Source organism: Calidris pugnax, unplaced genomic scaffold (genome assembly GCF_001431845.1).
Source record: "Calidris pugnax isolate Ruff unplaced genomic scaffold, ASM143184v1 scaffold19, whole genome shotgun sequence".
NCBI lineage: Eukaryota > Metazoa > Chordata > Aves > Charadriiformes > Scolopacidae > Calidris > Calidris pugnax.
The window spans coordinates 3,490,649-3,516,804 of record NW_015090775.1 but is presented as its reverse complement, the minus strand read 5'-3'; the positions used below and the strand labels follow the sequence as shown (position 1 = coordinate 3,516,804).

At 37.1% G+C, this 26,156-nt stretch overlaps 1 protein-coding gene across 1 annotated transcript in view; it reads left to right on the top strand.

Moving 5' to 3' along the window:
• The window catches only part of MALRD1 (MAM and LDL receptor class A domain containing 1), a 279,653-nt gene that overhangs the window by 62,824 nt on the left and 190,673 nt on the right, over window positions 1-26,156 (top strand). Inside the window, exons 16-19 of the mRNA XM_014945933.1 lie at window positions 5,993-6,145; window positions 6,295-6,400; window positions 7,737-8,104; window positions 10,267-10,679. Coding sequence (XP_014801419.1) covers window positions 5,993-6,145; window positions 6,295-6,400; window positions 7,737-8,104; window positions 10,267-10,679 — 1,040 coding nt within the window. The remainder of the gene's footprint in view (window positions 1-5,992; window positions 6,146-6,294; window positions 6,401-7,736; window positions 8,105-10,266; window positions 10,680-26,156) is intronic.

The following is a 26,156-nucleotide window of genomic DNA, read 5'->3' as shown; positions in this document are numbered from 1 at the left end:
TTGGAATGATGACATTTGTCTTCCCAAATAACTGTTATGCATGATGGTGCCCTGCTTTCCTACAGATGGTTGAGCACCTTCCTGCTGATGGGAAGCTCTGAGTGAATTCCTTGTTTTGCTTTGCTTGCACCCATGGCTTTTGCTTTACTTATTAATCTGTCTATATCTGATCTGACAAGCTTCCTCATTTGCACTCTTCTGGTTCTTTCCCCCACCCCACCGAGAGGGTAGTGAGTGTATGGTCCTGCTTGTTGGTTACAGTTAAACCACAACAGTTATGCGTCACAAAGCATAAATTTCTCGGTGCTAATGTAATCCATGATCCATTCATATACTTTAGATTTTTGTTAGGAAATCTGAGAGGTGTTGCTCATATAAATAAAATTCAATTTAACTTTTAGCAGATAAAATCAATAATTACAGCTTCTATTCCTAGTCATGCAATATCTCTACAGTTTTAGTATCCAGACTTTCTTGGCTAAAGCACAGGTGTCCAGCGTTTTAGTTGTTTAGAAAGATGTGTCCAAAATAAACAGAATTTTAAGTTAGGAAGTTGCACTCTCTTTAATTACGTAACTTTTAGCTAAACCCAGAAATAACTATTAGATGTTCACTGGGCAGAATATCTTTCCTCTTGAGGGCCAGAGTGAAGATGGGGGAAAAAATTCTGCTGTTACCATAGAATAGTTGAGGTTGGAAGGGACATCCCGTTCAACGTCCCTGCTTAAAGCAGAGTCCACTGGAGCAGGGTGCCCAGGACCTTACACGGTTGGGTTCTGAATATCTTGAAGGATAGATACTACACAACTGTTCAGGGCAACCTCTTCCAGTGTTTGGTCACCCCTACAGTACAACAACAACCACCAGTGTCTATTGCTTCTGCTTATTTCACTGGGCACCACTGAGAAGAATCTTTATTCCCTCCCTGCCCATGTTATTTCTATTAAAATTCAAATTACACACTCTCCCTTTTTGATTTACTTAATGTTTTCATACTTTGAAATGTGCTTATACATCATCTGCATTATTGGGTTATGATAGTTTGGATTGCTCTGTCATTACCTTTAAACTTGGGTACTGGGATTTTGTTCTCTGACTAAAGAGTAATGCTTCCAAATAGTTTAATTATAAGCATTCTAAACAGATTTAGTTTCATGTAACCTCTCTTTCAATCCTCTGGGATAGCAGTTACCTGCTAACTTTTAATCAAGAAAACTAAAATCTACTGTTTTCTCTTCAAATATAGGCATTTATATTTCAAAACATCTTTTTATCTATTCAGCCTGTGTTTTTATTTCAATGTTATATCTAAAAGTGAAGACAAATCTAGACTTGCGTATTTAACCAGTCCTAGATTATCCTTAATCACAAACTTCCTATCTTTCTGTTTTCCCTCTAATTCTATGACTGAAGAAACTTCCATTATATCCAAATCTCACTTGCCCAGACTATGCATTATCAAAGCCATGCTAAAGGTTAAGCTATGGAGCCGTTATAAGTAATTTATGGTGATCTTTGCTATAAATATATTGCTTGCTTATTAATCATTATTGTACCCCTGAGTTGGTTCCCTGTGTGTTAGTGCTGCAGCTTGTTGCATGGGAAAGAGAACGCAGGTACATAAATGTGTCTGCAAGTAGAAAAGGGCAAGAACGTTTTTCTGCCGGAGACCACACAGGTTTTCAGAATTTCTGTAGAACCCAAAAGTCATTAATCCAACTTTTTTACTTCTGCCAGCGAATATCTATGTAATATTTTGGAGAAAAAGTATATCTCATGTAGTTACTCCTATCTCTTTTCTTGCAAATTATGCACTGTGAGAAAAATTATTGCCTGAACTCCAGTGGCAGAGAACTACAGGGTAAATAACAAGATGGCCTGAATGATGGCCGTCAGATCTTGGTTTTGTTTAATTCAATAAAATAAGGAACTTTCCTCTTTACTTACATAGAAAGAGCATTCAAACGGACATAAAAAAACAAGCACTTGACACCATGAGGATCATGAAAAATGCTTAAGAAAAACTAGCAATAAATTCCTCAAAAACCTGAGGAGCATAAAGCCTCCAGAGTAGGTAGAGCCACCTGATGGTTAAGAAGAGCACGTAAGAAAATAAGAAATAGGAGAAAGGCAGATAATAAAGTAGAAGGGAAGGCAGATTAGTTTATCTGTGTTCACTGTGAAAGAAACTACAGAGGTACCTAAGCCATAGCCTTCTTTCTGAAAGATCTGTCTGAAACAGAAATGCCAGTCAAAGAGGCTATGGGACAATTAGGTAATCAAAGTGTTGTCAAGAAACAAGTGCGTTTCACCCAGGCTCTACCAGCTTGCTCTATCCTTGTATATTTCCTGGGTGTTAAATATTTGGTTTGAGATTCAGTTGAAGGTTTCAGGGTTACATTATCACAATGTATTCATCCATGCTTAAGTTAAATGTATGGTCTGTTGCATCTTTTATGTTTTGTCTCTGCTACAAGTTACAGATTCAAGAAGTCTGGGCTCAGACTTAACAGTTTGTCTTGTTTATTTGCCTCTTTTGGTGTAACCATCTGTGTCCAAGGTTTGTCATATTCTTTGTTGCTGTTCTCCTGGGAATGTGGGACAGTTTCTTCTAACAAGCGAAAAACAAATCAGAAATAGCTCTCCTTGCCATTATGTTAGCTCAGTGGATTCTCAGTGATTTCCATCATGCCTAGGTCCTTGAATGTTTGTATAGATTTTATCTTCGTTTTATTCTATCAAAAAATTTCTTCCTTCTGTTTTTTTTTCTCATAATGGATCTAGATCATTTTATCGTTGACATTTTTGTTACACATATACAGTATGTATAGCAAACATATTTTCTTTGGTCTCTTAAATGTTATTTGGTCTTCCATATTTGAGGAATAATTATTTTGTTTAAGCAGCATTAAAAATTGTGCTTTGCATAATAATCCACAAAACTGTATTTTTAGAAGCCCTAACCAACAGTAACATTAACTTGCCTGGTTAATAGTTTTTTCATTCTTCTAACAAATTATGTAGAAGTTAATGTGACACAGTTCTTAAAGAAGAACAAAAAGGGAAAAAAACCCAAACAAAACAAAGAAATTCCCATCTCTTCCATCAATAAGTATTTATGTAATCCTGTTTTCCAAGAGACTTCATTTGATTCTGGAATGTATGTTTTCTAAACCATAATGCTATTGCCACTGGGGGTTATGACAAAGATGTTATAAAATAATGGTAGAATTCTGACAGACATGTCTAAATATTTGTTTACTTATTCTGTGGATATAATTAGTAAATTATTGCTTAAAAATTCTTGAAATAATTTTCTTAATGTTTTCCATTAAAAGCCTGTTCTAATTGCAGAGCTTAAAAACATAATTTTGTGATTTAATGAGGATTTTTTAAAGTGCAGAAGAGAGAAATATGATGTTTTTTCATTCTAACATAATACATATTTGTCAATTTACATTCATTCAGACATGACACCCTTCCAAACAGGAAGGATTTTGTTATTGTTTGTGTACTTGCTGAGATGCAGGAAAAAAGGGATTTGATTTCTGGCTCCAACATTGATTCCCTAAAAGATCTTGCAGAAGGCTTGTTGCTACTTCATGTGCTCTGTGTTCCTGCTCTGTAGGAGGAGGAATGTGAGGCCTCTTGTCATTGTGCTCTGTGTTCCTGCTCTGTAGGAGGAGAAATGTGAGGCCTCTTGTCAGTGCCTCCTCTCCTGCTGTGTGCTTTGGCCTCCGTGCCTTCAGAGGGAAGGACTTATTTTACCAAATACATTACATACAGTGATGGCTGATTGTTCCTGTGGGAATGCTGTTTTACCCATTATGAAACCAATGCCCCATCTTGTACTCTATCTCCCCACACCCCTTTCATAGACTTCTTCCTAGAACATCAGTGACATATTGGAAACCTTTTGTTTCCTTTTCGTCCTGCAAAGCTTGTTTAGTAATGTCATATATGGAGATAAAATGAAGTAGAACTACAGGGTAAATAACAAGATGGCCTGAATGATGGCCGTCAGATCTTGGTTTTGTTTAATTCAATAAAATAAGGAACTTTCCTCTTTACTTACATAGAAAGAGCATTCAAACGGACATAAAAAAACAAGCACTTGACACCATGAGGATCATGAAAAATGCTTAAGAAAAACTAGCAATAAATTCCTCAAAAACCTGAGGAGCATAAAGCCTCCAGAGTAGGTAGAGCCACCTGATGGTTAAGAAGAGCACGTAAGAAAATAAGAAATAGGAGAAAGGCAGATAATAAAGTAGAAGGGAAGGCAGATTAGTTTATCTGTGTTCACTGTGAAAGAAACTACAGAGGTACCTAAGCCATAGCCTTCTTTCTGAAAGATCTGTCTGAAACAGAAATGCCAGTCAAAGAGGCTATGGGACAATTAGGTAATCAAAGTGTTGTCAAGAAACAAGTGCGTTTCACCCAGGCTCTACCAGCTTGCTCTATCCTTGTATATTTCCTGGGTGTTAAATATTTGGTTTGAGATTCAGTTGAAGGTTTCAGGGTTACATTATCACAATGTATTCATCCATGCTTAAGTTAAATGTATGGTCTGTTGCATCTTTTATGTTTTGTCTCTGCTACAAGTTACAGATTCAAGAAGTCTGGGCTCAGACTTAACAGTTTGTCTTGTTTATTTGCCTCTTTTGGTGTAACCATCTGTGTCCAAGGTTTGTCATATTCTTTGTTGCTGTTCTCCTGGGAATGTGGGACAGTTTCTTCTAACAAGCGAAAAACAAATCAGAAATAGCTCTCCTTGCCATTATGTTAGCTCAGTGGATTCTCAGTGATTTCCATCATGCCTAGGTCCTTGAATGTTTGTATAGATTTTATCTTCGTTTTATTCTATCAAAAAATTTCTTCCTTCTGTTTTTTTTTCTCATAATGGATCTAGATCATTTTATCGTTGACATTTTTGTTACACATATACAGTATGTATAGCAAACATATTTTCTTTGGTCTCTTAAATGTTATTTGGTCTTCCATATTTGAGGAATAATTATTTTGTTTAAGCAGCATTAAAAATTGTGCTTTGCATAATAATCCACAAAACTGTATTTTTAGAAGCCCTAACCAACAGTAACATTAACTTGCCTGGTTAATAGTTTTTTCATTCTTCTAACAAATTATGTAGAAGTTAATGTGACACAGTTCTTAAAGAAGAACAAAAAGGGAAAAAAACCCAAACAAAACAAAGAAATTCCCATCTCTTCCATCAATAAGTATTTATGTAATCCTGTTTTCCAAGAGACTTCATTTGATTCTGGAATGTATGTTTTCTAAACCATAATGCTATTGCCACTGGGGGTTATGACAAAGATGTTATAAAATAATGGTAGAATTCTGACAGACATGTCTAAATATTTGTTTACTTATTCTGTGGATATAATTAGTAAATTATTGCTTAAAAATTCTTGAAATAATTTTCTTAATGTTTTCCATTAAAAGCCTGTTCTAATTGCAGAGCTTAAAAACATAATTTTGTGATTTAATGAGGATTTTTTAAAGTGCAGAAGAGAGAAATATGATGTTTTTTCATTCTAACATAATACATATTTGTCAATTTACATTCATTCAGACATGACACCCTTCCAAACAGGAAGGATTTTGTTATTGTTTGTGTACTTGCTGAGATGCAGGAAAAAAGGGATTTGATTTCTGGCTCCAACATTGATTCCCTAAAAGATCTTGCAGAAGGCTTGTTGCTACTTCATGTGCTCTGTGTTCCTGCTCTGTAGGAGGAGGAATGTGAGGCCTCTTGTCATAGTGATGGCTGATTGTTCCTGTGGGAATGCTGTTTTACCCATTATGAAACCAATGCCCCATCTTGTACTCTATCTCCCCACACCCCTTTCATAGACTTCTTCCTAGAACATCAGTGACATATTGGAAACCTTTTGTTTCCTTTTCGTCCTGCAAAGCTTGTTTAGTAATGTCATATACGGAGATACAGTGAAACGTCTCCTTATTTCAGCTGCTGTATGTGACTTCGAAAGAGAGAGCTGTGGTTGGATTGAAAGTGTAGATGGAGATGGCTTTGACTGGCTAAGAAGTTCCAGTAGTGCTCTTGCACCTGCTTTTCAGAAGCAAGCTCCTCCACAAGATCACACCTACAACAAATCTGAAGGTAAGACAAGCCGGGCCTAGGAACAGAGAAGCAGCATAGATACCTGCTCTTTAATCATATTTAAAGTGGAGGCCATGAATGCTTTAAAAACCTTTAGAAACACATTCTTTCTTCAGCCTGAAAAGTTGTTTTCTGTTTTATTTTGATAGGTCATTTTATGTTCATTCTGAAAAACAGCAGCAGCATTTCACAAGTAGCTCGGCTAAGAAGCCCAAAGTTCAGGCAAACTGGATCAAATTGCACATTGTCCTTTTGGTATGAAATAATTTATATTTAACATTCATGAGTCATCTCCCATTGATTCTCCTTGGGCTGAAACTGAGATTATAGGTTGCAATAGACACACCTTCCTCTGTGGTATTTATTTCTTATTCTTTAATCACATAGTCTTCATTTTGAACAATATGCAGAAATAAGCTGAAACACCAGGCAAACGGAACTGAAACAAGGGATGACTTTGAGCAAAATTATATTAAAGGATTGTCTCTGCATATACATAGACAAATACCATAGTCATTTTGCTTTCATTTCTACTTTTGTTAAGTGAATTTGAAAATGCTGTGGAATTTTGTTCAAGAACAGGAAACCATCCAAAAATATAGTAGCTCCTTGAGCTACTTGCAATATCTGAAATTAGACTGTGTCATCTTTAAGTGAAAGCTTCAGTGTAAGAGCTTTGCTTCCAATTCTTTCCTTATATACATAGGGGGAAAAAAAACCCTTTCAGTTGTTGTGCTGTTTCAGTCTTTGTGCAATCTTGCCAAAGAGGGACAGCAAAAGTAAACTGGGATAATCTGTTTACCAAGGCCAAAGGTGTGCTAATTTTTAAATAAATGTTTGGCCTGAGTTTGACATTAATAATTGCAGTTTTTCTCAGTAATATCAAGTACATTTGCCATAGGAAGAGGAAGTGTCTTTTTGTTATCAAAAACTCAAGAATTGAAGTATAGGTCTGGAAATTACAAGTTGTTGGTTCTGTTCCTGGTTGCCTTCCTAGTTTCATTGTACGATTGCTCACCTAAGTGTTTATGATTTTTAAATGCTTTGAGATTCTCCAAAAATGCTGTAAGAATGCTACATGTAAATGATAACTAACACAAATACAAAGTGTGATTTTTTGCATTCAGTAAGTGTTCTGTTTTTCCTTCTTGAAACTTTACAATTATGTATTGAATTAAATTTATTGAACACATATTATGCATCAGAGTGAGCCGTGCTTGCTGCTTAATATGAGAGCAAATGTGTCTCTTCAATTGTGGGTTATAATTTAATGAAGTATGCTTCTTCTCTCATAATCTTCAATTCTTGAAATGAGCCCTGCTACCCTACCATCTTAATATGAGAGCAAATGTGTCTCTTCAATTATAATTTAATGAAGTATGCTTCCTCTCTTAATCTTCAATTGTTGAAATGAGCCCTGATACAGCAGCCTATCCTACCATTGTAGAGAAAGTGTATTGAATTACAGGTAAACTGGAAATAGGTGCTGTGGACCTCCTATATTTCACGGAGCTGACAGGAAAGCCATTATACTTGATGTGGCCCATTCTCACTGTTTGCACTTTTAACTTTTTTTTTTTAATCATTTTAGGTATTACAATTATGGACAGTCAGTTGGAGCAGCAGAGATGCAGTTGTTTGTGGATGGGCAGAGACTGCCTACTGTCCTTTGGAGGGCATATTACAATGAAGGAAATCAATGGTTGAACGCAGTCATTCAGCTTGGACGCCTTCCACGTCCTTTCCAATTATCACTTGATAAAATCAGTCTGGGATTTTATGACGGTGTCTCAGCAATTGACGATATTACGTTTGAAAATTGTGCCCTTCCACCTCCAGCATTAAGTTGTGAAGGTCCTCGTCGTTTCTGGTGCAGAGACACAAAAGCATGTATTGACAGTTTATTGGTCTGTGATCTCGTGGATGACTGTGGGGATGGATCAGATGAATACAACTGTAGTAAGTACTTTCCATCATTGCTTACTTGATATTAAACCAAAACCTCCATGCCCAGTTCAGCCCTGGAGTCAAAAAGCTCAGCACTGTTACAGCCTGTCATCGTCACAGCTGGTGATGATTCAACTGAACGCAGTTACTGATGAAATAGACTCTGGAAACTTTTAACTTAAAGACATGTGATGAGCTCTACAACTGAGGGAAATGTAATTCAATCTCCTTTATTCAAACAAGCTCTAGCTTTTTATGACCTGTAACTCTTTCTACCTAGAAAATGCTAAAGTGCCTGTACTAGAAGATATTAATCATGCTGGGCATAACTGTTCCTTTCAAAGGAAGAACTTGTAAGAACCGAGGAAAGCTATGGGTCATTCACACTTTTGACATTCACCTTGCATTGCTGAAGGGTGGTGGTGACAGTTTTCTCCCCGAAGCATTCACTCATCAATTTTAAGAACTCAAGAACATTAATATAAAATCAAAAATCAAATTAACTAGTAGTTATTTTATCACATCCTGAGGTAACTAAATTATGCAAATCACAATGAGTTTGCGAAAGAGGAGACACCTTACATGCTTGAGGGGATACAAGCCTACACTGATATTTGCTGAATATCAACTTAAAACTGATCTGAATTTAAAAGAGAGTGAAGACTTTTCAGCCTATCTCAGTTTTCCCACTTGTAAAATGTCGATTGTCTTAATAGCCCATTTTGAGGTCTATAGTAAAGAAGTATTATATGACTTGCAGTTTTAAACATCGTAAAAAATAATAGCTTAATTAAAAAAAAGGGATTGACTGTTATGTCAGTTACTGTTTATGAAGAACAGATGCAAAGCTGAAATGCAAATCTCCACCTCTGATACACTTTTTATTTTTTTACATTAGAAGCAATTGGTCATAGAATCATGGAGGTTGGAAGAGACCCTTGGGATCATCGAGTCCAACCATCTCCCCTACTCTACAAAGTCCTCCCCTACACCATGTCCCTCAGTACCGCATCTAAACGTCCCTTAAACACAGCCAGGGATGGTGACTCCACCCCCTCCCTGGGCAGCCTGTTCCAATGCCCGACCACTCTTTCAGTGAAAAATTCCTTCCTAATGTTCAATCTAAACCTCCCCTGTTGGAGCTTGAAGCCGTTCCCTCTCGTTCTGTCACTAATTACCTGTGAGAAGAGACCAGCACCAACCTCTCTACAGTGTCCTTTCACGTAGTTGTAGAGAGTGATGAGGTCTCCCCTCAGCCTCCTCTTCCTCACACTAAACAGCCCCAGCTCCTTCAGCTGCTCTTCATATGATTTGTCTTCCAGGCCCTTCACCAGTTTCGTTGCCCTCCTCTGCACTCACTCCAGCACCTCCAGATCTCTCTTGTATTGAGGTGCCCAAAACTGGACACAACACTCGAGGTGTGGCCTCCCCAGTGCTGAGTACAGGGGCACAATCACCTCCCTACTTCTGCTGGTCACACTATTTTTGATACGAGCCAGAATGCCATTGGCTTTCTTGGCCACCTGGGCACACTAATCAACATATTTTTCCTTGGTGTCAAATAATAAAGTGTGTTGTGTTATAAATGCCTCTCTTGAATTTAATTTCAATAAAACTCTCAAGCTACTATTGTTAAGGAAAATAAAACTCTAAAACACAAACCGTTTTTTGGACTAGTTTTGTCATGCAAAAATGTATTAGGTCACTTATTACACATACCTACAAGATTATCCTGTTGTTCATTTCATCCAAGTAACCTCAGTTTTTAAATCCTTTACTCAGTTAAATGTCAGTTAAAGAACCTTGCATGCTTTAATTAAAAAAATGCATAAATTTAATAATATGAATATTAAAATGTTTTTTACTCTTCTGTTTATGCAATAAATTAACGATATACGGTTTGCCAGATATATATTGAAAGAGGAGATAATTAAGTCATGATTGATTTTCATATTTTTTTTTTCTCAAGGCAAGTGTATATTTATTCTTCAGAAGTGAATTTTTGCAAGGAGGAAGAAGATATGTGGTTTTCCTCTATATTAGAAAGAAATTTTTGCAAGAAGCCAAAGATTATGTTTTTTGTTTTTGTATTAGAAAGCTAATGAAAGTATATTAAAACACAATTGCCTTTTGTTTCTGCTTTCACTTGACAGTCTGTTGTGTTTCCGTTTCAGACCCTGACCTACAGTGTAACTTTGAAAATGGGTTGTGCAATTGGGAGCAGGACGTTGGGGATGACTTGGACTGGATCAGAATCCAAGGTCCAACCCCCACGGTTAACACAGGCCCCTTGAAGGATCACACCACAGGCACAGCCAGGGGACACTACCTCTACATGGAATCCTCCGAGCCATACCAGTTTCAAGATAAAGCAATTTTGCTTAGTCCTCTCTTCAACCCTACTGGCAACGGAACCTGCATTTTCCGTTTCCATTATCACATGTTTGGAAAGCAAGTTTACAAGCTGTCGGTCTTGCAGAGGACTGTGAGTAACACCAAGGGGTGGCTGTTGTGGTACAAGTTTGGAAATCAAGGAAACAGATGGATCAGACAGACACTCTACATCAGCAGCTTTAAGCCCTTTCAGGTATGATTCTTCTGGGTTGTGAAGTGTTTGTTTGCTGCCTCGTAAAACACTGCGAGTCTATAAATAAATGAATGTGCAATCTCCAATCTATTTCATAGAATCATAGAATGGTTTGGGTTGGAAGGGACCTCAAAGATCATCAAGTTCCAACCCCTTGCCCTGGGCAGGGACACCTCCCATTAGAGCAGGTTGCTCAAGGCCCCATCCAGCCTGGCCTTGAACCCCTCCAGGGATGGGGCAGCCACAGCTTCTCTGGGCAACCTCTTCCAGTGTCTCACCACCCTCATAGTAAAAAATTTCTTCCTGAAATTTGGAACTGTCTGATCAAATTGACTTTGAAATACGTTTATAGGGTTTTTTTTGAGGAAATATGTCTGAAATTTCTTTTTGGTGGAATTTACTTTTGCCCCTAAAACACATGATAGTAATGTTGTGAATAGCTAAATGGGGTATTTAAAGTAGATGTAATTTTTGTTTTCAAGCATGTGGTGAAACAAACTTTTCTGAATCCGCTACAGAAGAGTTTGGCAAAATTCATTCATGTAAAAAGGACTAGTAAAAGGAATATCCTTTTCTGTCCCTTACTTTTCCATTGTTACATGTTAATCTTTCATTATATGTCAGAAAAAATATCAGTTCAAAATATTTGGGCGCAAGGCGAGGCCATCAGTCAAGTATCATTTGGAGAAATATGTGATAATAGTAAGATGCAGCTACAAATCTTGATTTATTTTATCACCTTTTAAAAATTATGTATGTTGTTTACCCTTCACTATGTGTGAACTGTTTATTCTGGCTGGGTTAATGGACCTGCAGGTTTCCTGGAGGAGACAATAGTTCACTTGACTGCCAACTGGTTGTAAAATTAACTTAAAAAACCCCCCATAATATATTATAAAAAGCAATACCTTATTTTTAAATCTGATAGTCTGTAATATTTGCTTTAGACTGTCCCACATTTAGTTCCCAAAAGATTAATTTTAGGAGGAAAAGGCCTTAATATCACTGCAATTGCATGGAGGCACTGGGACATGCTCAATTTTTGCAAAGACCCTTTTTGAAATATAGAGTATCAACCTAATGCTAACAATGAATAGTAAATCCCTCAAATTCACATTTTCAGTTTATTTGCTAGCATGGAAAGCCAACTTTGGGAGCATATACACAACTGTACCTATACACTAACCCTTAGGAAAAGGAAAGCCAACTTTGGGAGCATATACACAACTGCATCTATACACTAACTCTTAGGAAAAGGAGGAGCTCACAGCCAAAAATTCAAAGTGGCTGAGAAAGATACTTTTGGACATCCAGAAAGCCATATACCCTTTTGAAAGTTTGGAATTCTGTAGCCATGTAGGGCCTTTAATTGAATGCTCTGCCAGAAACCCAAAGGGAACAACATGTGAAGACTTCTTTTGCTCACACCAGCTGCCACTAAACCTCAGAATCTTAAATTTCTCAGCAAACCTTTGTTCTAGCAGCCATCAAACCAGGGCTGAAGTTTATTGCTGTTCTGTCAGATATTTTTACAGTGGAATTCTAAACGTGACCTCAGTGAGCAGAACAGGGATAGCTGGATAAGTGAAAAAGAAATGGAGAGGTAACTTATTTAAATGAAAGGAATGCAGTTCTCAGAGACAAAATTAAGCATTTCTCTCAAATAGTAATACTGACAAGTAACAAAAGCGATGCAAAATACACACACTTATAAAACTTTTGCAGCTGTAGTGATCTAGACTTTCCCTTTGAATACAGAATGGTATGACATAGAAATCTGCAAAGGATTTAATAACATGTAGGATAGAATGCTTTTTTTTTTTGCTACAGATTTCAGGTTGAGAATATATTCCTTTTTAAGATATTCCTTTTTACTACATGAGACACTTGTTTCAATATGAAAAATTATAGGCTGTTGAGTGTATTTGTCATTTTAGTTGATCACTTTTATTTTAATCTCCCTGAGAAGTTTGCTTACCTATCTTTTCCTTAAAAGTACATTTGGAAAGGTAGTAAAATAACAATCTGTCCATGGTAGCCTACTTACATTGACGATGAATAGTGTTTGCTTTTATCTTCCGTGAATAATCATAATACCTGAAATAGTTTCTGCACAGACGAAAGTTCAAAGATTCTATTTTAACATCTTAGATAAATATAGCTGTCTTTGCTTGCTCTATTCATTCAAATTTCTGTGGATACAGAAAAAGGAAACGGTGATATTATGTGAACAATGGCGAAATTCTGTATTACAATCCTCCTGGGGAGCGTAGTGTCCTTTTAGTCATGACATAAATCGCATACCTACAGTGTCTGTTATGATATCTAGGGAAACTTTAGTATATTTCAAATCAGATCATTAAAAAAAGAAAGACTTTTGCCACAATCCAATTCACTTTTTGCCTATCTGCAATATGTACGCATATATCCGTAAACAAAGATGGTTACAGATCTTTGATACTCCAAAGCATAGGTAATACATAAAGAAGTCTAATAGTCTGTGATTATTTTATAATGGTCAATCTGGCTGTTAAGAAACTTAAAAATGCAAATACACTGAGTACGTATGGATAATTATTAATGCTATATTGAGTATAGTTACCTTTAATTTTTTGAGCATCGTGCATAAACCCCACATTTCCCTTCAAATATAAAACTTTCTCCCTTTAGATGTGAAAAACAAGGACCAAGATCAGGAGAAAATACATTACGAATATTTATTGATACATGTTAGCTTATGGAAGCTTATATGCAAAATAAAATTTCATTTAAGTGAATACAAAATGTATTTGGTATTTTCCTATTTTACAAGTGGTTAAGAAAAGTAAGCAACCAAATCCACTGTAATAATTTTACTCTTATTATCAATTAGGTATTAATTTAGAAAGTAATGGAATAGTGATTGAAAATTAGAATGGCAGATTTGCTATGAATATGGGATAGCACTGTGTTCTACAAACACAAATAAAAGCCAATCTTCTTTCTCCAGCTACTATTTTTAGCACCTTTTGTGCGATTTTCATGCTCTTCTCAGTGTAGAATCCAAATTGTTTGTGTTTTAAGGGCCTGAAACGTGTATGTCCGAGTGTATTGATAATGGTGCAAATTAGTTTTCTCAAGCTCCTGATCAGCATTTTAAATCAGATGTAATGGTCTGGAATATGACCAAACACTGGAAGACAGATAGCTGAAGCGCAGTGGTTCCCTTTCCCTTTGATTTGTACATTGCTCTTTGTACCTTTGACACTCTAATGTGCTGTTAGCAGGTATAGTGGTTGCACCATTTGCTGCTCCTAACTTAAAACAAGACAATTTTGTATATTCAAAATTTTTGTCTGTTTGGGGAAAAAATAGTTTCTGTCCTGAAACTGACCTCTGTTTCGTTAAAGCAAAATTTGACTTCTATCTTTGCATTCTTCTGGTGTTCTGGGTATCCCCATCTCATGTTTTGATAGTTCAGCCTAAATAAAAGTGCTAAGCAGTCCTATTTCAGACGTTCTCACATGGAGGATTTTGGTGGTGGCATTTCACTGCCAGTTGTAAATGTATCAAAAGAATTAACTTAGCTGTCTTGTCAAATCCTTTTGTCTCATTTGGTGTTACATAGTATGATGTGAGTTGTCTCTTGCAGTTTCTGCAATGTAGAAATGCTCAATATTCAATATTTCTGAAATTATTTTCTAAGTTAGTCACAGCCATAATAATATATTATTTGCGATCTGTGACAATATCATCAAATATAATATCAATTGTATGGCCATTCAAATGGGAAGGGTGAATTGTTAGTCATAATTAGTTCCAATGTGTAAATCTTCAAATATACTTCTTGAATGATGTGAAGTCAAGAATCAACTTTATTTTTTAGCAGCAGATTTTGTCTAAAGACAGGTAAGAATCTAAAGGAAGTTTTCTCCATTTCTGAGACACTAGATTAAGGTGATTGTTTTGTCGTTAAATACGGTCATTTATATCTTCAGTTTTCTTATTTTCCTGTTACAGAGATGTAGGTTGTATTATACCATTTTTTACAAAGATTTTCAAATTCAAAGGCAAATTAGCTCACTCTGAACACATTTTATCTTCAGTTACTCTTATCTTTTAGTCATAGGGTTAGTTATGGAGGTGTGTAGTTACAGTTGAGTTTTTGACCTTGATTATAAGGCTGTGCTAGGTTTCCCTTAATTGTACCCAGCTACTTCTTGTATTATAGTTTTGGTATAATCTTGATGCATGATCGGTTTGGTGCCAAATACATGAGTAGTTAATATGCATTATTTACGTTCAGGCTCTTAACATTCATCTAAAAAGAGAGACAGTAAGAGTTAAAAACTGTATTTAAGGTACTGCCAGGTAGCTGGTCACAATCACATAAGCAGTACCTATTTTCTCACCCTCTGCTCCTTCCCTTTTCATTCCTCAGTGAAATGAGATAGTGATTCTTTTTTGGGAATTCTGATTATGTGTTCTGTAGTAAGTGAAACAGAATCACAAAGCTCAATCTTTGATTATTTCTGCAATTCTAGCTGTTCCTTGCAATTACTTTTCTGTGAAGAGAGCAGATTGATCAAACCCACCCCACCTCCCTCCATTTCTGTAAAGAAAAACTCAGGTTTCCAGGGGAAAAGGGGCTTTTTGGCATAATTCTACTTTACAAACTATTTTTAAAGTGGTTTTGAGTTCTATTTTAAACAAAAACCATGTGCTGTGGCACATTGTGAGGTTTCAGAATTTAATGTTTTTTTATTTCATGCGTCTCCAGTGCTGATAATTATATTTCTTTCATGAATGATATAGCAGGACTTGTTATAGCAGACTAAATACCATTTGTATCAATTTAAGAAAAGAGAAAGACTTGCTGGGTTTCCTCATCAGCTATGATACTCTTGAAGTAAGAAAACTTCAAATTTCCTTTCCTACATAACAAGCACAAGAACTGTTGAAATTACAGGTTCCAGATCTCATATCCCATTTCGCAGCACCTCTGGAAGAATGCACATACCCTTTTATTGCCCCGAAGAGAAGTACTGTTTCCTGGAGTGAAAAGCAATGTGAGGAGACCACATTTCAGCCTTTTACAGTCGCACACAGCCAGGTCTTACCCTTACTCCTCACAGTGTTGCTGGAAGGAAACAGGTCCTGCACAGTTTGTGCCCTTTTTCTATACATCCTAAGAAAATAAATCAAAGTGATTGTGTATTTGCCCTTATTTACAGAACTCTAAGCTGAAAAAAATAATAAGAAGATTCAAGCTCCAACAGGGTAGGTTTAGATTGAACATTAGGGAGGAATTTTTCACCGAAAGAGTGGTGGGGCATTGGAACAGGCTGCCCAGGGAGGTGGTGGAGTCACCATCCCTGGCTGTGTTTAAGGGCCGTTTAGATGCAGTGCTGAGGGACATGGTGTAGGGGAGGACTTTGTAGAGTAGGGTAGATGGTTGGACTCGATGATCCCAAGGGTCTCTTCCAACCTAGACCATTCTATGATTCTATGAATAATTGAAGTAGAAATATTCGACCCTTTCTAGAATACTTTGGTATAGAGTGTTCTTAGAGAGATGGTTGAGATGTAACAGAAACATCAAGACCTTTCTAGAATACTTTGGTATAGAGTGTTCTTAGAGAAATGGTTGAGATGTAACAGAGAAACATCAAGCCAACAGTGTCACTGAGAAGCTGCATAGAGAGTGATCATTAATGATTTATCTGAATACAGACAATGAGAAGTACTATGTGAACTTATTAGGCAAAGCAATCAAAACAAAAGGAAATATTTTAGGATTGTCTGTTGTACCACTGCTGAGGCACATTTTAGGTGCAAGGAAATATGAATGGGATCAATATGCAACTTGGCACATTATTGAAAGAAAAGCCTGTTAAGGGCTACTAGCACAGTGATGAGGCTGTAGCCTCCCACCTGTGACGTACTGCCAAGAGTCTGGGAGGTACCACTTGATGCCTGTTCTATTGTCACTCTGAACATGGCAGCAGTCCACTGGAGACATGTAGTGCAGTTGGCTGGGCAGCCAACTTAACCTCTGGTACGTCCATCCTCATGCTGTGAGGCCCTGTGCTTCAGGCAGCTTTCAGGGCACCGAGAGGCTCACCCTCTTTGATATTCTACCTATGATTTCAGATTTTCTGGAGTTGCTTTCACCCTTATTGACCTAGGTTTATTGTTGTCAAGTGTTGTTAGCCTTCTGCCTTGATTTGATTGTCTGCCTGCTTGCTTGTTCAGGGCCTCCTTTTCAGTGCATGCTGACATACCAGTGGGAGTTCTTGAATGTTTAATTGGTCAGATACATATCTTTCATTAAAATCTGGTGTTGAAACAGCTCTGAATTTATCATTTTATAAGATGTTTATTACACTTCTAATACCCACTTGTGGTCATTTTTCTATTACTGCTTTTGATCCATTCCCTGGTAGTGACTTTCACACAAAGATTTAGCCATCACAGATTTCCGCTCTAGCAGCAGCTCCAATTTCAACTGTTAATTTGTCATTCCTCATCTACCTTCTCCTACTCTTCTCCTTTGCACTTTCTGTAATAAACTGCTGAGAGTAGTATTCAGAGATTTAGTGGTACAGAATCTAGTTGGAGGTCCGTAACAAGTGGGGGTTCCCCAGGGGTCAGTACTGAATCCAGTCCTCCATCTGCCCTGGTGAGACTGCATCTGGGTCCCCAGGGGTCAGTACTGAGTCCAGTCCTCCATCTGCCCTGGTGAGACTCCATCTGGGGTATTGTGTCCATGTTGGGCTCCCCACTTCAAGAAGGGCAGGGAACTGCTGGAGAGGGGACAGCAGAGGACTACAAAGATGATGAGGGGCCTGGAGCATCTCCCTTACGAGGAGAGGCTGAGGGACTTGAGTCTTTTTAGTCTGGAGAGGACTAAGGGGGAAACTGATCAACATCTTTTTAGTCTGGAGAAGACTAAGGGGGAAACCGATCAACGCTTATAAATACTCAAAGGGAGGGTGTCAAGAGAATGGGGCTGGTCTTTTTTCAGTGGTGCCCAGGGCCAGGTCAAGATGAAATGGGCGCAGACCTGAATATAGGAAGTTCCACCTCAACATGAGGAGGAACTTCTTTGCTGTGAGGGTGGCAGAGCCCTGGCAGAGGCTGCCCAGGGAGGTGGTGGAGTCTCCTTGTCTGGAGACATTCAAACCCGCCTGGACATGTTCCTGTGCAACCTGCTCTGGGTGGACCTGCTCTGGAAGGACTAAATGATCTCCATTTGGACTAGACGATCTCCAGAGGTCTCTTCCAACCCCTATCATTGATCCGTGATTCTTTCTTTTTTTTGTCCTTTAAAGGATACCACATGCTTCTGTTGCTTCTTAATCCTTTATTTTTTCTCCAAATACATGGATATCCAGCCATATTTGCTGCAGCTTGGTAGCTCTCTTTCTGGGTACTATGTTTCTTCATCTCTGATCTGCATCTGACTTATTTCTTCCCTGATACCTGCTTGTGTGTTGCACGCTACTCTGGTTTTCAGCTTTACATTGTACTATTGGTTTCTGATCTGTTTGTAGTCATCATTCTCAATTTTATTTTCACTGTGGCCATGTAAAGCCTGTGGTTGCTGGCTGACCTATACAGTTTGGTACACAGTTGCCTCTGAGCAATTGTGTTAATTGAGCAATTGAGCTAATAGATTAATGTTGGCAGAGAAGTGCCACCCGTATTTTTTAATCCTTCATTAATCATAGAATCAGAGTGGTTTGTGGTTTAAAGATCACCCAGTGTGATGGTCTTTAAAGACCATCCCTGACATGGGCAGGGACATCTAGATCACGGTGCTTAAATCCCTATCCAAGTGGACCTTGAACACTTTCAATGACGGGACATCCAGAATTTTTCTTGGCAACCTGTTCCACTGCCTCACCACCATCATCATAAAAAAATTTCCTAGTTTTGTCCAATCTAAATCTATCCTCTTTCAATTTAAAACCATTGCCCTTTGTCCTGTCACTACAGACCTTGATAAAAGGTCTCTCCATCTTTCCATTAAGCCCCCCTGTAAGTATTGAAAAGTTGCAATAAGTTCTTCTGACTTATTTCTTCCCTGATACCTGCTTGCATGTTGCACACTGGTCTGGTTTTCAGCTTTACATTGTACTATTGGTTTCTGATCTGTTTGTAGTCATCATTCTCAATTTTATTTTCACTGTGGCCATGTAAAGCCTGTGGTTGCTGGCTGACCTATTTGTGTACCAGTTTGGTACACAGTTGCCTCTGAGCAATTGTGTTAATTGAGCTAATAGATTAATGTTGGCAGAGAAGTGCCACCCATATTTTTTAATCCTTCATTAATCATAGAATCAGAGAGTGGTTTGTTTTTAATCCTTCATTAATCATAGAATCAGAGTGGTTTGTGGTTTAAAGATCACCCAGTGTGATGGTCTTTAAAGACCATCCCTGACATGGGCAGGGACATCTAGATCACGGTGCTTAAATCCCTATCCAAGTGGACCTTGAACACTTTCAATGACGGGACATCCAGAATTTTTCTTGGCAACCTGTTCCACTGCCTCACCACCATCATCATAAAAAAATTTCCTAGTTTTGTCCAATCTAAATCTATCCTCTTTCAATTTAAAACCATTGCCCTTTGTCCTGTCACTACAGACCTTGATAAAAGGTCTCTCCATCTTTCCATTAAGCCCCCCTGTAAGTATTGAAAAGTTGCAATAAGTTCTCACCTGAACCTTCTCTTCTCCAGGCTGAACAAACTCAGCTCTCTCGTAAGCATTGAAAAGAAAGCTGTGCATGTCTTCTTTCAGGATACTCCTTAGCTCTGCATGGAAGAATTGTCTTAGCAGGAAGCGTTGCATAGATCGGATACAAGTCTGTCCGTGAAGGCCTGATGCAGGTTTCTCTGGAGAGATGTGGAGATCACAGAATCACAGAATCTTCTAGGTTGGAAGGGACCTTCAAGATCATCTTGTCCAACCGTCAACCTAACTGACAAAAATAGACAGCCACACAACAAACAAGGAGCATCATCACTAAACCAGACCTCCCAGCACTACATCAACCCGTCTTTTGAACACCTCCAGGGATGGTGCCACAACCACCTCCCTGGGCAGCCCATTCCAATGGCTGAGAACCCTTTCAGTGAAAAAATTTTTCCTAATATCCAGCCTGAACCTCCCCTGGTGTAACTTGAGGCCATTTCCTCTTGTCCTGTCGCCTGTGACTTGAGAGAAGAGACCAACACCCACCTCTCTACACCCTCCTTTCAGGGAGTTGTAGAGAGCAATAAGGTCTCCCCTCAGCCTCCTCTTCTCCAGGCTGAATAACCCCAGCTCCCTCAGCCTCTCCTCATAAGACTTATTCTCCAGACCCCTCACCAGCTTTGTCGCCCTTCTCTGGACCCGCTCCAGCACCTCAATGTCTGTGGGCAGCCCTTGACATCTTGACATGCTCCAGGGTACAAGAAGGAGGGACAGAAATACTAAGGTCATAAGAAGCCAACCTGGTGAATGTGGGGCACATCTTTTAGGACCATATGTCCCAGGAATTAACTTAGAATTAACTTAGGAATTAATTCAGATGGAATCCTGTAATTGTATGATTTATTTATTTATCTATTAAGTCTGGGCCAATGGTGGTAGGGAGAAAGAAACAGTCTGTGTAGCGCGTAAGTGAATATGTGTGTAAGCTGCTGAATCTGCAGAAGAAGATCACCCAAGTAGCAAAACCACACTTATGGTACAGCAGTGATGATGAGATTTCATCCAAAGGTAGTTCATGGTACCGTGGTATGATTACAGTCAGTAAAGGCTGATCATGGAAAAACACCATCAGCTTTGTCATTGCTTTGTTATTCCCATACTACAACTTAACCCACTTTCACTTGTATGCAGCCAATCACTTACATCCAGATTTTGAATCCTTAAACTGCCTGCATAATTAACTGCAAGGCTATTAGAAATGACTGATGTTCTAAAAAACCCCCTAAATTTATATAGGAACACTAAAGGGACTTGTAGCTTAAATGTGGGAGAAAAGTTGTGGTATCTTTTGGGGGGTTTTCTTTGGAGTAGATTTGGCTTTGCTCAATTAACCATGGATGTTTTAGTATTGTCTGTGAGTATATCCTTATCTGTGAAGTATTTTGATTACTTAGTGATTTGAAAAAATACCATCATCCATCCTCTTTAGTATAAAAAAACATTTATGGTTTTAATATTGCAAAAACCAGATATGCTAAAGGATATTTATGCATTTTTTGAGGCCCCTGTAGCCAACTGAACAGAAATTAAATTAATTTTGAGACTGAAAAATATCTTCAGGTTTAAAGGGAGGTTGTCCATTTTTCTGTCTTTTTTTTGGTTTGGGGTTTTCTTGTGTTTTGGTGTGGGTTTTTTTTTTAACACTTAATATTTACAATCTGGGTTGCTTTTGAAAATAATCTTTTTCTGCTATAATCTTTTGAAATAGAGGAGATTTCTGTAAATCTTTGCCATGAAGTCCAAACCAACCATGACCTTAAATTAGATTAAAAGGAGCTTTATCTTTATAATTACTAGATAGATGTTTCCCAAGTGGACAGGATAATAATGTTGTTTTATAAAGCTAGAATCTCAAAAATTTTTAGGCACTGACTATATACTACTTGTGCAATAATTCTTCCAACATTAATATTAGAGAGTGAAAACAAGGTCTTTTGATTGAAGGTTTGGGGCCTTAATACAGCAAAGAACTGACTCCCAGAATATGTAAACAGTTATTAATATTATGCTTGTCAGCAGTCCCACCAACATCAGTGAAGAGTCTGAAACAGGATAGAAATGTGATTCTTCCCTGCGCCTCAGAGAAATGCTTGAAAAAACATCATAAATCAGCATGAGGGTTCACAGGCTTATAGTGAAGTGTGATAAAGTGCTTTACTGAACTAGAACTGGTGTTTTTCAGTCTCTTGGAAAGCCAAGCACTGCAAAACATCAGATACTTGACACAAGATTTTTCATATTTGATGTGTATATGCCTAAGATCATTGTTAAGAATTCATTTGGACACCTGTGGGAAGGGACTTTATTTCAACTTTTTGGAGTCTTCAGGCATAAACTTATATATAATGTATTTTTGATTGACACAGAAGGAAGGGGTTGAGAGGCTTTGAAGAGGGACAGTGGAATCTTGATTATTTGTATTGTTAAAATGTTGTGGTGACCTAATGTTGATAATCTTTTGAGCAGCTGATAGGCTGTCTCCACTTGGGCTTGCTTTTGGGAGTAGAAGGGCTCCACACTATGTGTAGTAGCCCTCATTGCCTGGGCATTCCCTCCATGAGGGGGAAAGCTGGACCATGCTGTGGCACCCCTTCTGCCAGAGCACTCATATTTTTTATATTTTTTTTTTTCCCCAAAGATAAACGATGGTGTGGAAGGTAAAGAGGAAAAGTTCAGTGCTATGTAGTCAGGATGCAACTAGTGGACACCTAGACAAGAGATCTGGGATATGGTCTCCAGTCCCACATTGTCTATTCCTTTTATGGCAGCTGAGGAAGCAGAGACACAAAACCAGAGCAGAATAAATACCATGCTTGAACTCACTTATCAGAGAAGCCAATGCATCTTAGTTGACATGAGCTAATACCTTAAGAAGTCAAATTAAATCTAAATTTCTCAGACATTTTTAAAATCACATTTTTTTCTGATAAAAATGCGTTTGCTTGATAGTTTCCCTTTTTTATGTACTTCTTGGGATATCATTATAGGAATATGTTCATGTGTTCTTGAAAAATCATCCTACTATGAAAACTTATAGTGACAGGGTTGTTGGATGAAGATACCTTGTTAAATAGGAGCTTTGTAGAAAGAAATTTTAGTACAGATTTCATGTGACTCATGGTTCTATGGCTTGTCCTTTATCTGTAATTTTAGAAGTTCAACTATATTGCACAAAATTGGTTGCTTTCCTCAATCAAGAGTTATGAGACATTTTCCATTATTTATACATAGCATTAAAACATAGGAGAAGTTTACTGCAGAGATATGCAGTGAAATGCATATGACTTTCAAACTTGGGTTGACTTTCAGTAAGCTATGACAAAAAATTATGTCGGTTGTTTGTACTATTATTCTGTCAGTTGTTTGTACATACTATTATCTATCCACTTGTGTAGTTTTCTTTCCTCTTCAAATCACAGTTTCTTGCCAGAAATGATCATAGCAAACCTAGTCAAAATTGCATGCTCCAACTACTAATAAAATCACTAACACAGTTGACACTTCCTGTGACAAACCTGAGAAATTGTTTGGCTATATTACTAGGTAAATACATTATAACTAATACCACTCTTTCGTAGACATTCAGAAATACCTCACAGTTTTAGGGATTAATTCCAATTTAGTTTACACTACGTTTGTATGGAAATTAGGATTTTATTTTGCTAACCTTCAGTGGGAATTGGCTAGTGACAGTGTGAAAATGGAACATTTGTACATAACAGTAGTACTGTTGTAATTCCTCTATTAACATTTGTCATAATGTTCCTTTACCCTTCAAAAACCTATTTTGTTCAAAATCTTTTGATTGTTCAATCCTTTTCTGTATAGAGTAATTCTAATATATTTTGCTTTTCAGGAAGGTTTTTTTTCCCTCCTTTTTGTGTAGCATACCTTTTGTTACCTTCATAGATTTCATTGAGACTGGATCTCTAAAGTTCTGAAAACTAGAGAAATTGGGAACTATTTATCCTCATTCAAATAATAAATGAGATGTGAAATGAGCTTCATGGTAGATGAATTCCCTCGAGGTTATTTAATAATAGCTTATGAAGTTTGCAGAATTTTAGCTGGCAAATTAAATTAAGTGGTCAATGTTTAACCACAGCTGCAGAGAGACTAAGTTTTATACTGCAGCACTAACTCATAAATTGGTCCTATTTTCAGTTTTGAGTCTATACCTATACCTCTGTTATGTTTTCTGTGTTACTTACTGAGTTCATGCTATATGCCAAAGTGTCAGACTACCCCAGTAAGTACATAAATAAATTTAAAAAAAAATTAATTTGGTTGGGGAGATTTTAAATAATACAATCGCAATCAATCATTGTAACAATAAGAGAGGTACTTTGAATTTATTTACCCCTGCAGACCTGTGCCCTGCCACTTCTATCTTTGGACATTTTTATGCCCTAAATAAAAGTATTTCTTTTTAAGGCGTAGATATGCAGTGTCCTCCAGGGAAAGGCTGGTGGAAGATGACACGTAAGGATGGTCTCATGGCAGGGGAGAGGGGCACAGGGAGCTATGGGGAGAGAAACCCCTCGACTGACTCATTAACATCTGTCAGAGCACAACATGCTCCTGCTGAAAAATAGTGTAGTTTTGAGGGGGCTGGGCTTCTCTTAGTAGTAACTGTGTAAGTTGAGTTAACAAACCCTTTGACTTTAAGCTCTTTTGCAAGTAATGAATTTTGAGTAGTTAATCATTCAAGCTTTGAAAAACAAAGCCAAAAAATTATTTAAACTGCTGTGTATTTAGTTAATCATTCAAGCTTTGAAAAACAAAGTCAAAAAATTATTTAAACTGCTGTGTGCCAGTCAAAATTACACTAAAAGGAATTTTGTTGGTTTGGAATGATATATTTTCTTGCATGGCAATTCCAAATAATAGATGTCTTTATTTGTCCTGTTTCTAAGCATTTTTATGCTATTGGTATCAATACTGTAGCACTGCCCCCATTTTAACCTAAACAAGACAGAAGGTTGGAACAATATTCCAAGGAATGTTTGTGAATGTTCTGAGGGAAAAATAAGAATCCTATTCTGAGATGGGAGCAATAAGAAGAAATGCTGTCACTTACTGTTGTCATTCACACTGGATACATTTTATGCTAAAATAACCCATCTTCAGAGTATCCATAGTAAGGGACATATATCCATTTTCTTTTAGCATACTCATTTTTTTTGCTTAATGCACATAATCTATAAATGAAGTGCAATCATTTCTATTTATCCTAGTGGTAGCATCACTAATAAATTTGCTATCCACATTCAACTTCGGAATAGCAGAAATAAATTTGTCAGCATTAACATATTGAGATTGATGTTATTCTCTTACTTTTACAGTGTTAAGGCCATTCCTTGCACCTTTTAAATACTTTTTCCTCCTGTTACATGTTATTAATGTAAAGTGTGACTTATAAAAGCTCTGCATGCCTACCAGGTGAACAATGCTTAGTCTGTAAAAGAATTCTCTTATTTCCCTCAAGCTACTGAGATGCTTATTTAATACACAGTGTTGATTTCTGAAACTGGAAATCCTTTACAGGACTTAATTTACTATAGGAGAGAAGAAATACTGAAATTTGAAAAGCATATATTTTTGAAATGACTTTTGATGTGAGCATGTTTCCAAAATATCAATGATATTTGATCAAAAGAATTGAGGTGCCTATCTACACAAAAATGCTTTGTATCTTTGAGTATGGAGCAGTGCTTCATTACTTGTTGAAAATAAGCTGTCTTTGCAAATAAAATTGCAAACAAGTAAATCACAACAAAAATATTCGAACTAACAGTACCGTGAAGAAAAATTGCAGTAATTTTGCCACTATTTATATTTCATTCCTTTGCAGGAATTGCCTGTTGAACTGATGAACAAACAGTGAAAAATGCATAATCTTGAAGCTTGAATGTGTGTGTGTGTAAGATGTGACATAAGTATTTTTAAAAGTATGGCAAAGAAATAACTTTAGAACCACACTGACCTTCAAGAGCATTTATTTATCTTTTAAAAAAATATATGGTTTGAGGCGGCTTTATTTTTTTTATTCATAGGAATTTATAAATTAGTTAAATTAAGAAAATTCTTAGTAAATCTTTCCCTAATCACCCTCTTGGATTTTTACCATTCAGCAACAGTCAGAAGAAAAGAGGATTATTCAGCCATCCAGAGAGTATTTTACAAATGCTAACATCTCCCATTCCTTGACAGTAGACAATAAAAAGAAGCAAGCATATACAGCATTGGCAACTCTAATAAAATAATGGAATATTTTTCTTTAAAATGTTTTGTAGCACATCTTGAACTTGCTTAATTTTTTTCATCACAGTGGGATTTTTATAAGGGTATATAATTTATCACATGAATGTTATTATAATTAATCATGATTAATGTTATTACAATAAGTAGCAAAGGACCTAATCATAATATGCCACTTATGATAATGTCTTGCCATCATTTTATATCACAATGCTGTTTCAGTGGATTTACACAACTGTGAAGACAACCATTCTGTTACAGTTCACTGTGATTAATGTGACCACCAGTAAAAGCTGATAGTAATTAGTCTTTTTTGTAAAGTGTCACTAAATAGAATATGTCCCCTAGAATGAATTTAATCTCATTTTAAGTGTGAAACATGGTAAATGACTCCTCTATCAATTGATGGGAAATATTTTGTGAGAAGTGGAAGTTTACGATGCACTGACAAATATTTTTGTAATTCTTGTTTCCC